At 48.8% G+C, this 15,106-nt stretch overlaps 1 protein-coding gene across 1 annotated transcript; it reads right to left on the reverse strand.

Annotated features, from left to right (window-relative positions):
* Nucleotides 1-279: 279 nt before the first annotated feature.
* METTL27 (methyltransferase like 27) lies at nt 280-4,738 on the reverse strand. Its single transcript, XM_066382391.1, is given in 7 exon segments — nt 280-434; nt 436-556; nt 2,501-2,593; nt 2,979-3,114; nt 3,303-3,431; nt 4,284-4,413; nt 4,704-4,738. Coding segments are annotated over 6 exon segments (720 nt in total). The 5' UTR covers nt 4,407-4,413; nt 4,704-4,738; the 3' UTR covers nt 280-316.
* Nucleotides 4,739-15,106: the final 10,368 nt, after the last annotated feature.

Consider the following 15,106-nt stretch of genomic DNA (forward strand, 5'->3'; position numbering starts at 1 on the left):
AAAGTCCCATGTGTGGCCCTATCATGCCTGGCTCAGGGACAGCCCAGGGTAGGGGCCCTCTCTGTCCATTCTCTTCTCACTTCTGTCCTGCACAGGGACAATGCCACTCTTTCCTGGGGTGAGAGAACTGCAGAGTCAGATTCCCGTTGCCCCTTCTGGGACTCATTTAATAGATAGGCAGAGCTCTCCTGAGGAGCAGGGTTGGCACAGTGGCCCCATTTCACAGATGAAATGCAAAAGGCCCGAGGATAGGTCTGGCTGAGGTCACTTGGAGGGTCAGAGGCCAGTTAGGGGCTGAGCACTGGGCATCACTCCCTCAACCTGGCCGCCTCCTGCTTTCGGTATAGGTAGACAATGCCAGAGATGAAGCCATCATTGTTAGGAGTGCCAGGAACCCCCTCGAGCTTGGAAGTAGCCAGTTCCCACCGGTCCACGGGCCAGGCCAGCAGGCGTTCCCACTCCCTGGCCTGCTCCAGCCTGTCCAGGGTGGCCTCCAGTGCCTCCTTGTATCGAAGGTTGGATGGGTTGGTCCTGGTGGTCAGACACACGAGTCCACCTGGGGTGGGGTGGGGAAAGGGAGATGAGCGGGGCAGTGGCAGGAGCCAGAGTTCTAGGTTAGGAGTGCCCTTTCCTTCTGGCTCCTGTCCTCAAGGACGTAAGGTCTCCCAGCTTGTCCACAGGTCAGCCTTTTCCATTCTCCAAGCCTTTGGTGCCTGCCATTCCCACCCCCAGCAACGCCCTCTGCTTCTTCAGCTTGAGTGCCTCTTATGTATCCTTTAGGGCCCAAGTATCCCTTTCTCCCTTTCTGCAGGGAGCTCTTATTTCCCTGGACAGAGGGGGCTTCCTCTTCACCACTTACCCAGCCCCTCTGCTGGAGGATATGGCTGTGCCTGGATTCAAAGGAAGGAAGTCGATGGCCTTGGACATGTCCCTTCACCTCCCTGAGTCTCTTTCCCAGCCTGCAGTAGAGTTAATTAATTGCCTTGTCTCAGAAAGGCTGGTGCTCAGTAAGCACTGGGTGAATGAATGAATGACCTTGTCTTTTCAAATCTTTTTTTTTTTTTATTTGTCCATTATAGAGAGGAGAGGGAGAGACAAAGAGAGAGAGAGAGAGAGAGAGAGAGAGAGAGAGAGAGAGAGAGGAGGGACAGAGAGAGAGAAGGGGGGAGGAGCTGGAAGCATCAACTCCCATATGTGCCTTGACCAGGCAAGCCCAGGGTTTCGAACCGGCGACCTCAGCATTTCCAGGTCGATGCTTTATCCACTGCGCCACCACAGGTCAGGCTCAAATCTTTTCCAGACACATACATATGCCCAGTGCAGGCTCAGAAACTTAGGAGATGTTGGTGTCTGAAAGGTTTCCTGGAGGAAGGGGTGAGGAGATGCAGGCCCTGCTGGTGGAGGGGGCCTCTGTGGAAGGAAAGACAAGCAGGGGAGCCCGTGCCATGTGCGCAAGCAGACAGGGCCCTGGCAACACAGGCCTGGCTAAGGGGCCTGGTCTTTACCGGTTCAGGCAATAGGAGTTTCCTTTCCTGAGCCCAGTCATTACCTCTTTCTCTGACCTCACCAGTGTCCCTGCATCTGTCAGCCTCCATGGTTCTGAGGCCTGCCCAGACCTGCCCCGGCTTAACCATAGCCACTGCTGGGCCCTTGCGGGGAGAAGATATAATCCTGCTGGGATAGGGGCACCTTTGTGGCTTCCTGGTCCTGTCCTGAAGCCAGGTCAGGGCCCCACGATCCTCACAGTCACTACTCTCTTTCCGTCTGACTTCACCTAGCTGTGTCCCTGTGTAGACTGCCCTCACTCCCCATCCCAGACCTGGGAGATGCCTCTCTTTGAAATCTTAGAGCACTGAGTACTCAACAAGCCCTCCTCATAGGCCCACCTGGTCTTTTCCTCCTGGCCCCTGTACCTCAGGGAGGGTGGTGGGCTTTGCACTGGATGTAGCTCAAGTGTTTGAGAACCAGGGGCCTGGTGGTTAGTGATTGAGCCAAGAGGGCAGGGTATGCACTTTCTCCCCAGAGCAGAGGCAGGTACAGAACAAGTAGGAATGCCGTCATCAGCCCCATTTCACAGATGAGGAAACTGAGACCAGGAAACAGTGACTTACCTAACAGCCATTTATGAGTTAGAAGATGAGGGAACTGAATTGAGCCCCTACTATATGCCAGGACTAAAGCGAAAGCTTTAAAGACATTATTTCACCCAGTTGTCATAGCAATCCCATTAGGAAGGGACTATGCTACCCTGTTTACCGGTGAGGAACAGAGGCTGGAGAAGAGAGTGGAATTTCTTCTGGTGCCTAATAAGAGGCAAGGGGGGCCACTTGTCTGCCCTGCCTGTTTGCCTGGGTTGTCAGCTGGTGGCTGGGATATTAGGCTAGGTTGTGTTACCCTGGGCAGGACCATGCCCCTTCCTTGGCCTTAGGGATTCTGTGGCTTGTGTCTTAGGGTGTAGAGAGAGGAAGGCGTATGTGGGGTTGGACAGGATGCTTCTTACCTGGCTTGGTAACTCGCAGGAGTTCAGGTATTGCACTACAGGGCACCTGGCCCTCACTGAGGGCACCCACCATCAGGACAGCGTCAAACGTACCTGTGTGAGGTATGATATGGTGCTTTGTCTTTGGTGTGGTCTCAGACCACCCTGGAGGTGGGTACCCATGTGGGGTCTGGGGAGGCACCAGGCCAGGTACTAGTGTCTGCAGGACTCAGATCTCCTGGGGGATATGCAGGTGTAGCCCAGTCTTGGACTGTGGTCAGATGATGTGATGGAGAATTCAGAGAGAGGGGCTCACAGGACCTCTAATAGGGTCTTAGTGAGGCACGGGGGGCTCAGAGGGGATTAAAGGCTCAGTGTAGAAGGGGGCTCATAAAGGACTCAGCAAGGGGGATGGAAGCTTAGCAAGAAAAAGGGGCACCATCAAGGTGGCATTGGTCAGAGGGTGGGCCTTGGGGTATTAGGGTAGAAGGGGAAGTACCTTCAGGGCTGGGCAGAGGCTCCTGGCCCAGGGTGCAGAGGCTGAGGCGCTGGTAGAGGCCACGGGCCCGGGCCTGTTCCAGCATCCCTGGGCTCCCATCTACCCCATGCAGCTGGAGGAAGCCCCGAGCCTGCAGCTGGGGTGCGAGGACTCAGTCACAGTTCATGCTGCCACCTCCCAGCAGGGTCCCTGCACCTCAAGAAGGGCAGTGGGCCCTGCAGTGGATGTAGCCCAAGTGTTTGGGAACCAGAGTCTGGGGCCAGGAGTGGCAAGAAATTTAAGTGGGGGGCTTAAGAGAGAGCAGGGGATCCGGGCAGACCTCACCTCAGCAGCTACCAGGCCGGTACCACAGGCCACGTCCAGGATCAGGGCTGCATGGGGTGGGCCTGAAAGGGCTTGGGTGAGGCAGTCCACTGCAAGGTGGGGAGCACGGTACTGCAGGGCGGCCACATCCTGGGGACAGAGTGCTGAGCTGACTACCACCCTGTGCCCTAATGTTTGGGGCACCTCAGCGTGGTGTGGTCCAGGAGTGGTGTTGTCCTGGCTAGGCCAAGTTGTGTGTGTGTGTGTGTGTGTGTGTGTGTGTGTGTGTGCACACGCTCGTCTGCTCGTCCAGGAGTGGTGGTGTCCTGGCTAGGCCAAGTTGTGTGTGTGTGTGTGTGTGTGTGTGCGCGTGTGCACACGCTCGTCTGCTCATCCAGGAGTGGTGGTGTCCTGGCTAGGCCAAGTTGTGTGTGTGTGTGTGTGTGTGTGTGTGTGTACACGCTCGTCTGCTCGTCCAGGAGTGGTGGTGTCCTGGCTAGGCCAAGTTGTGTGTGTGTGTGTGTGTGTGTGTGTGCGTGCGTGCACTGTGCACGCTCATCTGCTGGGACTACAGTGAGAGGAGACAGGTAAGAAGTATTGTTCTCTATCAAGGGACCAGGACTGGAAACCAATCCTCAGCCCACTGCTGAGACTGACTCTGCTAGCCAAGGTAATGCTCTGAGCTTAGCCCATTGAGATGTCTCAATGGCACCTCTTTCAGGAAAGTCGTCCTTCTGCCTGGGCTGCAGTTCCAGAGTGGGGAGGGAGGTCTTGGCCCCTGATCTCCAGGGGCTGCCATTGTGGAGTGATGGGGCTGGTCAGAGGGCAGGGCTGCTGTGGGAGGGGCCGGTCGGAGTGGGGACAGGACTACAAAGTTGTGCCCAGGGCTCACTTCATTCTCACAAGCCACCCTGGTAATGCAATGCTATCCATTCCCGCTGTTCAGAAAGTAAAATTGAGGCTGGGTGAGCAAGAGATGCGGAGAACCCAGGGCGGGTTTACCTGGTCATAGTCCGGGGCCCAGTGGTCATAGAAGTGCAGCTTGTGGGCCAGGTCGGTGATGCCGTGCGAGGCCCCGACCCGAGCCAGCACTTCGGACAGGCTCCCGCCCTCCTCCTGAGCCATCCTCCTGCTGGAACAAGGCCTCCGTGTCCTGAGATCTATCTCAATCTCCACCCTGCTCCTCTCTCACCCGCCATGTCCAGCAGAAGCTCTCGGGTCACCCCCACAATCCCATTTCACAAGCGGGGACACGGAACAGAGACACTGGGCACCTGGGGTTCAGGGCTGGAGAAGGGGTGTTCCCGCGGCGGGAGGGAGGGCCTGCCCCAACTCCCACCCCTCGGCCTGAGGAGTGGGTATTCAGAGCAGAAAGGTCTCCACGGCGCTAGGGGGAGTCAAGGAAGAGGGGTAAGAACTCACCGCCAGTCTGACCCGCGGCGGTGGGCGGGCGCCGGAACTCGGAGCCGGACTGTAGGGCGCTCTCGATGATTGGTGATTGGCTTCCTTCTAGGAAAAACTACCCAATCAAAAAATGCGCTGGCAGTCCGCCCCTCCACCACCGCCAAGAAATTCAAAGTTTTGTACCAGCCGGGAAAGAACCCTTTGGTAGTTGAGTACGTGAGTTTACGATCTTTTCTGTGCCCTCCCGGCTCCCAATGTCCTATATGCTTCCTAAAAAGCATGAACTTTTAGGCAGCAGGAGCCTCTTAATTCTTAGGGGCAAGAGAGGGAGCTAGGATCAGCCTTTATTCTCAGAATGCTCACCAAACGCTTTCCAGTAGGGGTTTCTGCGGTGGTAAAAATGTTTTATAATGTATGCTGTTCAGTATTGTAGCCACTAGCCACATGTAGCTGTTGTGCATTTAAAATGTAGCTAGTGCTACTGAGGAAATGAATTTCCAATTTTATTTTAATAATATAATTGTCCATCTGTGGCTAGTGGCTTATAGGCCTGGGAGCTTTGTTACTCCAATTGGGAGCTTTGTTACTCCAGTTGTGGTCCGCAGGCTTGTAGCATCTGGTCAGTATATTTAGCTAGGATTGTTCCAGGGGAAGTACTCAGGAGAGTTCGTTAGAAATGCAAATTCTTGAGCCCCATTCCATTCCTACAGGAATCAGAATTTGATGGGGGGGGGGCGGCAGAAATCTGTATTTTAACAAACTCTCCAAGTGATTTCTACATAGAGGCAGAGTTTGGAAGGCTGTTGCAATTGTCTAGGCTGGAAGTGTTGACCTAAAAATAAAAGGCCAGCCCTGGCCAGTTTACTCAGTAGATAGAGCATCGGCCTGGGGTATGGACATCCAGGTTCCATGTCGGGTCAGGGTACATAAGAGAAGCAGCCATCTGCTTCTCTCCCTGTCCCTTTCCCTTTTCTTTCCCCCTTCCCCTCTCACAGCCAGTGGCTCAATTGGTTCAGACCTCTGCAGGTACTGAGAATAGCTTGCTTGGTCCAAGCAGGTCAGCCTCAGGCACTAAAAATAGCTCAGTTAATTCCAGCATGGGCCCCAGACAGTGGTTACCATGTGGATCCCAGTGGGGGTGCATGCGGGAATCTCGCTATCTTCCCACCTTTCACTTAGGAAAAAAAAACAAGGCCCTGGCCGGTTGGCTCAGTGGTAGAGCGTCGGCCTGGCGTGCAGGAGTCCCGGGTTCGATTCCCGTCCAGGGCACACAGGAGAAGCGCCCCTTTGCTTCTCTACCCCTCCCCCTCTCCTTCCTCTCTGTCTCTCTCTTCCCCTCCCGCAGCCAAGGTTCCATTGGAGCAAAGTTTGCCCGGGTGCTGAGGATGGCTCCGTGTGTGGCCTCTGCCTCAGGCGTTAGAATGGCTCTGATTGCGGCAGAACGGCGCCCCAGATGGGCAAAGCATCGCCCCCTGGTGGGCATGCTGGGTGGATCCCAGTTGGGCGCATGCGGGAGTCTGTCTGACTGCCTCCCCGTTTCCAACTTCAGAAAAATACAAAAAAAAAACCCCAAAACAAAACAAAACAAAAACCCAGAAAGAAAGCTCTAAAACAAACAAACAAACAAACAAAAAAGGCCAAAGTGAGAGGCAACAAGTCTGTATTTGCGATCTAAAAGAATAGCTGTTAAGGAAGTACTGATAAAGGAAGAAACACAATAGTATTCTGATTTGGAAGTGAAGAAAAGGGGCATTATGAGAAAGGAAAGGGGAATAATTACTTGACCGGAAGGGAGGAATTTCTATAATTGTTAATAAGCTAAGAAAGAAATTTCTAGCCTGTCCAGGCGGTGGCGCAGTGGATAGAGTGTCTGACTGGGATGTGGAGGACCCAGGTTCGAGACCCCGAGGTCACCAGCTCAAGCGTGGGCTCATCTGGCTTGAGCAAAAAGCTCACCAGCTTGGACCCAAGGTCGCTGGCTCCAGCAAGGGGTTATTCGGTCTGCTGAAGGCCCACGGTCAAGGCACATATGAGAAAGCAATCAATGAACAAGTAAGGTGTTGCAACGAAAAACTAATGATTGATGCTTCTCATCTCTCTCCGTTCCTGCCTGTTTGTCCCTATCTATCCCTCTCTCTGACTCTCTCTGTGTCCCTTTAAAAAAACCCACACACAACAAAAAAGGACTTTGCCAGCTTACAGCCTGTCTCCCACACCCAATGCAAACTATAAGCAAGCAAACTTATACATCATATTTACAAACTTATTTGACCAACACCAAGGTTGCTGGCTTGAGCAAGGGGTCACTTGATCTGTTGGAGCCCCACAGTCAAGGCACATGTGAGAAAGCAATCAATGAACAACTAAGGTGCTGCAATGAAGAATTAATACTTCTCATCTCCTTCTTGTCTGTCTGTCCCTATCTGTCCCTCTCTCTGTATCTCTCTCTCTCTGTCTCTGTCACACACAAAAAAATAAAAATAAAAAAAAAATTTTAAAAATTTCAGGCTGGTAGTCATAATGTCTGTTAGCTTTACAAACAGTTGTTTAGGATATGACTCTGCTTTAGGTCCAGTACAAAGGTTATTTTGTCACATTTTAACATTCTAAAGGGTTGAAAAGTAATACATGCAAGGCGGTTCCTTTGGGGTGGGAGTTTCAACTACATTTTGAAGTGGCTCTATTTACAGTCTTGTGCCGCGTATTGATGTTTCTGTGAATGATGGATGGCATTTACTACGGTGGTATACGGCAGGGGTCCCCAAACTTTTTACACAGGGGGCCAGTTCACTGTCCCTCAGACCATTGGAGGGCCAGACTATAAAAAAAACTATGAACAAATCCCTATGCACACTGCACATATCTTATTTTAAAGTAAAAAAACAAAATGGGAACAAATACAATATTTAAAATAAAGAACAAGTAAATTTAAATCAACAAGCTGACCAGTATTTCAATGGGAACTATGGGCCTGCTTTTGGCTAATGAGATGGTCAATGTGCTCCTCTCACTGACCACCAATGAAAGAGGTGCCTTCCGGAAGTGTGGCGGGGGCCGGATAAATGGCCTCAGGGGGCCGCATGCAGCCCACGGGCCGTAGTTTGGGGACCCCTGGTATACGGGATAGCCTAGATGTGTAGTAGGCTATACCATATATATAGATTTGTGTAAGTATACTCTGATGTTTGCATGATGACAGAATTGCCTAAGGACACATTTCTCGGAACATATCCCTGTCATTAGTGATGCAGGACTGTATATATTTTTCATGGGTTTGGGTAGAGGTCGTAGCCGTGGAGAGGAGTGGATAAAGTTCAGAGTAGTTTAAGAGGTAGAAGTAGCAGGACTGTGATGATTTAGAGTGTGTGGTATGGGGAAGCAAGATGTCCGAATGGTGCCAGGTTTCTGTGTGAGCCATTGTGTAGTAGTAAGCAGTTAGGCAAGAGCAGAGTAAGGATGATAAGCCGGGTACAGAAGGTGCCGTTTCGCTGAGCCATGATAGTAGGAAGCTGGGAAAACTCCCTGGCATATGGAATGGAGAAACTGAGACAGCTGAAAAAACTGGCTGAGCAATTTGTAAGGGTACATTTAATTTGCCAGGTACAGAAGGTCTTCAGGGTAGAAAGCCCCAGGTGCCTACAAAGGGCAAAACTTGCCTAGAGTGTGGCCTTTCCTCTCCTGGAATATCGCTGGTCATGTAGTTCAGACTTCCTGACCTTTCCATACCGCTGGTTATACAGTTTAGATGCCCCCTCCTCCCCTTTCCTTCTTAGAAATAACATCTGGGCCTCAGTTGTAGTTCAGCACTAGACCAAGAAAAGCAGCAAAATCAGGTGGGTGACACCAGGACCAGCCGCAGTGACTAATGACCCCCTGGCCACTGACCAGTCAGTGAAGACTACATTCCTGAAAAGGCACACCTGGAAAAGCTGATGAATATTTTCTTGAGATTCTTCCCTAAGACCATCTCTAAACTGCCAGCCTTTAAAACCCTCAAGACCAGGGGTCCCCAAACTACAGCCCACGGGCCACATGCGGCCCCCTGAGGCCATTTATCTGGCCCCCGCCGCACTTCTGGAAGGGCACCTCTTTCATTGGTGGTCAGTGAGAGGACCATAGTTCAACTCCATTTTGAAGTGGCTCCATTTACAGTCTTGTGCCGCGTATTGATGTTTCTGTGAACAATGGATGGCATTTACTACTGGTCAGTTTGTTGATTTAAATTTACTTGTTCTAAGACAGGGTTGTCCACTCTCTCCACTCTTATTTAATGTGGTACTAGAGGTTCTAGCCAGAGCAATCAGACAAGACAAAGAAATAAAAGGCATCCATATCGGAAAAGAAGAAGTAAAGGTATCACTTTTTGCAGATGATATGATCCTATACATCGAAAACCCCAAAGAATCCACAAAAAGACTACTAGAAACAATAAGCCAATACAGTAGGGTCGCAGGATACAAAATTAACATACAGAAGTCAATAGCCTTTCTATATGCCAACAATGAAACAACTGAGAAGGAACTCAAAAGAATAATCCCCTTCACGATTGCAACAAAAAAAATAAAATACTTAGGAATAAACATAACAAAGAATGTAAAGGACTTATATAATGAAAACTATAAACCATTGTTAAGGGAAATCGAAAAAGATATAATGAGATGGAAGAATATACCTTGTTCTTGGCTAGGAAGAATAAATATAATCAAGATGGCTATATTACCCAAAGCAATATACAAATTTAATGCAATTCCCATCAAACTTCCAATGACATTTTTTAAAGAAATAGAGCAAAAAATCATCAGATTTATATGGAACTATAAAAAACCTCGAATAGCCAAAGCAATCCTAAAGAAAAAGAATGAAGCTGGGGGCATTTCAATACCTGACTTCAAACTCTATTATAGGGCCACGACAATCAAAACAGCATGGTATTGGCAGAAAAATAGACACTCAGACCAATGGAACAGAATAGAAAGTCCAGAAATAAAACCACATATATATAGTCAAATAATTTTTGATAAAGGGGCCAACAACACACAATGGAGAAAAGAAAGCCTCTTCAATAAATGGTGCTGGGAAAACTGGAAAGCCACATGCAAAAGAATGAAACTGGACTACAGTCTCTCCCCCTGTACAAAAATTAACTCAAAATGGATCAAAGACCTAAACATAAGAACTGAAACAATTAAGTACATAGAAGAAGACATAGGTACTCAACTCAGGGACCTGGGTTTTAAAGAGCATTTTATGAATTTGACTCCAATGGCAAGAGAAGTGAAGGCAAAAATTAATGAATGGGACTACATCAGACTAAGAAGTTTTTGCTCAGCAAGAGAAACTGATAACAAAATAAACAGAAAGCCAACTAAATGGGAAATGATTTTTTCAAACGACAGCTCAGATAAGGGCCTAATATCCAAAACATACAAAGAACTCATAAAACTCAACAACAAACAAACAAACAATCCAATAAAAAAATGGGAAGAGGATATGAATAGACACTTCTCCCAGGAAGAAATACAAATGGCCAACAGATATATGAAAAGATGCTCATCTTCTTTAGCTATTAGAGAAATGCAAATCAAAACGGCAATGAGATACCACCTCACACCTGTTCGATTAGCTGTTATTAGCAAGTCAGGTAACAGCAAATGTTGGAGAGGCTGTGGAGAAAAAGGAACCCTCATACACTGTTGGTGGGAATGTAAAGTAGTACAACCATTATGGAAGAAAGTATGGTGGTTCCTCAAAAAACTGAAAATAGAACTACCTTATGACCCAGCAATCCCTCTACTGGGTATATATCCCAAAAACTCAGAAACATTGATACGTAAAGACACATGCAGCCCCATGTTTATTGCAGCATTGTTCACAGTGGCCAGGACATGGAAACAACCAAAAAGCCCATCAATAGATGACTGGATAAAGAAGATGTGGCACATATACACTATGGAATACTACTCAGCCATAAGAAATGATGACATCGGAACATTTACAGCAAAATGATGGGATCTTGATAACATGATACGAAGCGAAATAAGTAAATCAGAAAAAAACAGGAACTGTATTATTCCATACGTAGGTGGGACATAATAGTGAAACTAAGAGACATTTATAAGAGTGTGGTGGTTACGGGGGGGGGGAGGGGGGAATGGGAGAGGGATAGGGGGTGGGGAGGGGCACAAAGAAAACAAGATAGAAGGTGACAGAGGACAATCTGACTTTGGGTGGTGGGTATGCAACATAATTGAACGACAAGATAACCTGGACTTGTTATCTTTGAATATATGTATCCTGATTTATTGATGTCACCCCATTAAAAAAATAAAATTATAAAAAAAAAAAAAATAAAATAAAATTCAATACCTTTTGAAGGACAAAAAAAAAAAAAAAAAAAAAATTTACTTGTTCTTTATTTTAAATATTGTATTTGTTCCCGTTTTGTTTTTTTACTTTAAAATAAGATATGTGCAGTGTGCATAGGAATTTGTTCATAGTTTTTTTTTTTAAATTTTTATTATTATTATTATTTATTCATTTTAGAGAGGAGGGGGGGCGAGAGAGAGAGAGAGAGAGAGAGAGAGAGGAAGAGAGAGAGAGAGAGAGAGAGAGAGAAGGGGGAGGAGCAGGAAGCATCACCTCCCATATGTGCCTTGACCAGGCAAGCCAGGGTTTTGAACCGGCAACCTCAGTGTTTCCAGGTTGACGCTTTATCCACTGCGCCACCACAGGTCAGGCCCCATAGTTTTTTTTTATAGTCTGGCCCTCCACCGGTCTGAGGGACAGTGAACTGGCCCCCTGTGTAAAAAGTTTGGGGACCCCTGCTCAAGACAAAGGACGCAGTGCAGCTCTCCATCCCAGGAGCACTCCCATGCCTTTCTGTTTCCCCGCAGGTGTGGATCTCTTAAACTCTATGGAACCCCATGAGACTTGCAACCAGGGGAGCAGTGGGCAGCAGCAGCTAGTCCTCGGTTGACCCTCTGAACCTCCCCAAGGTCTCCTTGTCTCTGTCTCTCTAGTGAGCTGACAGCAGCCCTGCCTTGGCTCACTTCTTTCCCATAACATTCCAGAGCAGTGTTTTTCAACCCCTGGTTCATCCACCAACTGGTACCAGTCTGCCAATAATTTCCTGCAGGTCCATTGAAAGACTTAACCACCCTGATGTTGTATGAAGATTATTACCCTGTTACTCCTCGTGCCCTGGGCCCTTCCTTGTTTCACTGTCTGCAGCTTTAATAACCTGACTCATGTTCTGAAATCTTTCCTGCAGGAAGTCAAGAACCCACACACTATTCGCTGGGCAAGCAAGGCAGACTCGCTCCAGGTAACTTTGCCACCAACACTGGGTTTATGGTGGTGCCATTCACAGCAGAGGAACCCAGGAGGAAAAACAGTTTTGGGGTGAAGAGGATATTAACAGCTTGGGGATGTTTCATTGGAGGTGTCCTTGTGAAGATGTCTAGGAGGCTGTTTGATGCCAAAGTCTTTTATTTTTTTAAGTGAGAGAGAGAAGAAGCATCAACTCATAGTTGCTGCGCTTTACTTGTTCATTGATTGCTTCTCATACATGCTTTGACCAGGGGGCTCCAGCTGATCTACTGACCCCTTGTTCAAGCCAGTGGACCTTGGGTTCAAGCCAGTAACTCTGGGCTTTAAGCCAGTAACCTTTGGGCTCAAGCCAGTGACCCTGGAAATCATGTCTATGATCTCACACTCAAGCCGGTGAGCCGCCGCTTAAGCGGGTGACTTTGGGGTTTTGAACATGGGTCCTCAGTGTACCAGGTCAATGCTCTATCCACTATGCCATCACTGGTTAGGCAATGCCAGAGTCTTGAGCTTGTTATAGGCCCAAGGTTCGTGTGCCAGGACCAAGGTTCATGTGCCTGATGCTTCAAAAGAAAGTTTGGAGCAAGGAAAGGTTTGTTGATCAAGAAGGCCTAACTTGGCCTGACCTGTGGTGGCGCAGTGGATAAAGCGTCAACCTGGAAATGCTGAGGTTGCCAGTTCAAAACCCTGGGCTTGCCTGGTCAAGGCACATATGGGAGTTGATGCTTTATTCTCCTCCGCCCTTCTCTTTCTCTCTCTCTCTCTCTCTCTCTCTCTCTCTCTCTCCCCTCTCTATAATGAATAAATAAAATCTTTTTTTTTTTTAAAAAAAGAAGGCCTAACTTCAAAAAATGCAAAGACTAATTTTCAAATCCATCTTTTTTTTTTTTTACAGAGACAGAGTCAGAGAGAGGGATAGACAGGGACAGACAGATAAGAACGGAGAGATGAGAAGCATCAATCATTAGTTTTTTGTTGCGCATTGTGACACCTTAGTTGTTCATTGATTGCTTTCTCATATGTGCCTTGACTGTGGGCCTTCAGCAGACCGAGTAACCCCTTGCTTGAGCCAGTGACCTTGGGTCCAAGCTGGTGAGCTTTTGCTCAAACCAGATGAGTCCACGCTCAAGCTGGTGACCTCAGGGTCTTGAATCTGGGTCTTCCACATTCCATTCCGACACTATCCACTGCGCCACCGCCTGATCAGGCTCAAATCCATCTTAACAGAGTCTGAAATCCAGGCATCTTTTATTGTTAAAGGAAGAGAGATTGGCCTTGGCTGGTTGGCTCAGTGGTAGAGAGTCGGCCTGGTGTGCAGGAGTCCTGGGTTTGATTCCCAGCCAGGGCACACAGGAGAAGCGCCCATTTGCTTCTCCACCCCTCCCCCTCTCCTTCCTCTCTGTCTCTCTCTTCCGCTCCCGCAGCCAAGGCTTCATTGGAGCAAAGTTGGCCTGGGCACTGAGGATGGCTCCATGGCCTCTGCCTCAGGTGCTGGAATGGCTCTGGTTGCAACACAGCGATGCCCCAGATGGGCAGAGCATCGCCCCCTGGTGGGCATGCTGGGTGGATCCTGGTCGGGCGCATGCGGGAGTCTGTCTGACTGCCTCCCCGTTTCCAACTTCAGAAAAATACAAAAAAAAAAAAAAAAAAAGAGGAGAGAAGGGGTGAAGCAAGGAGTGTGTGCTGGCATATTAAGCCAACCAGTGAGAAATTTCCGGATAGACACTAGTAAAAAGAACTCTTGTCTCCCCCACAGGGAAAAGTGTCCTTGCGTGAAATAATCCACTCTTAACTTCTTAGTCTCACTCTTGTTCTGCCTATAGAAACCTTCCCTTTTTGCCCTGGCCAGGTAGCTCAGTTGGTTATAACGTTGTCCCCATAAAACAAGTTTTGGGGTTTTATCCCTGGTCAGGGCACATAAAAGAATCAACCAATAAGTACATAAATAAGTGGATGACGGCCATGGCCGGTTGGCTCAGAGGTAGAGCGTCGGCCTGGCGTGTGGGTACCCGGGTTCGATTCCTGACCAGGGCACATAGGAGAAGTGCCCATTTGCTTCTCCACCTCCGCCCCCCCCTCCTTCCTCTCTGTGTCTCTCTTCCCTTCCTGTAGCCAAGGCTCCATTGGAGCAAAGATGGCCCGGGCGCTGGGGATGGCTCCTTGGCCTCTGCCCCAGGCGCTAGAGTGGCTCTGGTCGTGGCAGAGCGACGCCCCGGAGGGGCAAGCATCGCCCCCTGGTGGGTAGAGCGTCGCCCCTGGTGGGCGTGCCGGGTGGATCCCGGTCGGGCGCATGCGGGAGTCTGTCTGACTGTCTCTCCCCGTTTCCAGCTTCAGAAAAATACAAAAAAAAAAAAAAAAAAAAGTGGATGACAACAACAAAAAAACCCATTTTCTTTCCAGTCCTTCATAAATGTGCCCCCCTTTTCTCTACCAAATAAAAAGGCCAGATTGAGATAGGGTGTTAGGACATTAAAAAAAATTATTGATTTTACAGAGAGAGGAGAGAGAGGGACGGGGAGTAAGAATTATCATCTTATAGTTGCTTCACTTAAGTTGTTCATTGAATGATTTTTTTTTGTGTGTATGTGTGACAGAGACAGAGAGAGACAGAGAGAGGGACAGATAGGGACAGAGACAGAAAGGGAGAGAAATGAGAAGCATCAATTCTTTGTTGTGTCACCTTAGTTATTCATTGATTGCTTTCTCATATGTGCCCTGACCGGAGGGGCTACTGCAGACTGAGTGACCCCTTGCTCAAGCCAGCGACTTTGTGGACTCAAGCTGGTGAGCCTTGTTCAAACCAGATGATCCCACACTCAAGCTGGTGACCTCTGGGTTTCAAACCTGGGTCCTCCGCATCCCAGTTTGACACTCTATTCACTGCACCACTGCCTGGACAAGCTGAATGATTGTTTTTACCGGTGACCTCAGCGTTCCAGGGCCATACCCTATCCACTGCACCACCACAGGCCAGGCAAGGTGGGTTTTGTTAGGGGAAAACCCTGCACCTTCTTAGATCGCCCGTCACCGGAATAAAGCAGTTTAAAAGATTTAATCCCTGCCCTGGCTGGATATTTTGGTTGGTTAGAGCATAC

The sequence above is a fragment of the Saccopteryx leptura genome, chromosome 4, assembly GCF_036850995.1.
Source record: "Saccopteryx leptura isolate mSacLep1 chromosome 4, mSacLep1_pri_phased_curated, whole genome shotgun sequence".
NCBI lineage: Eukaryota > Metazoa > Chordata > Mammalia > Chiroptera > Emballonuridae > Saccopteryx > Saccopteryx leptura.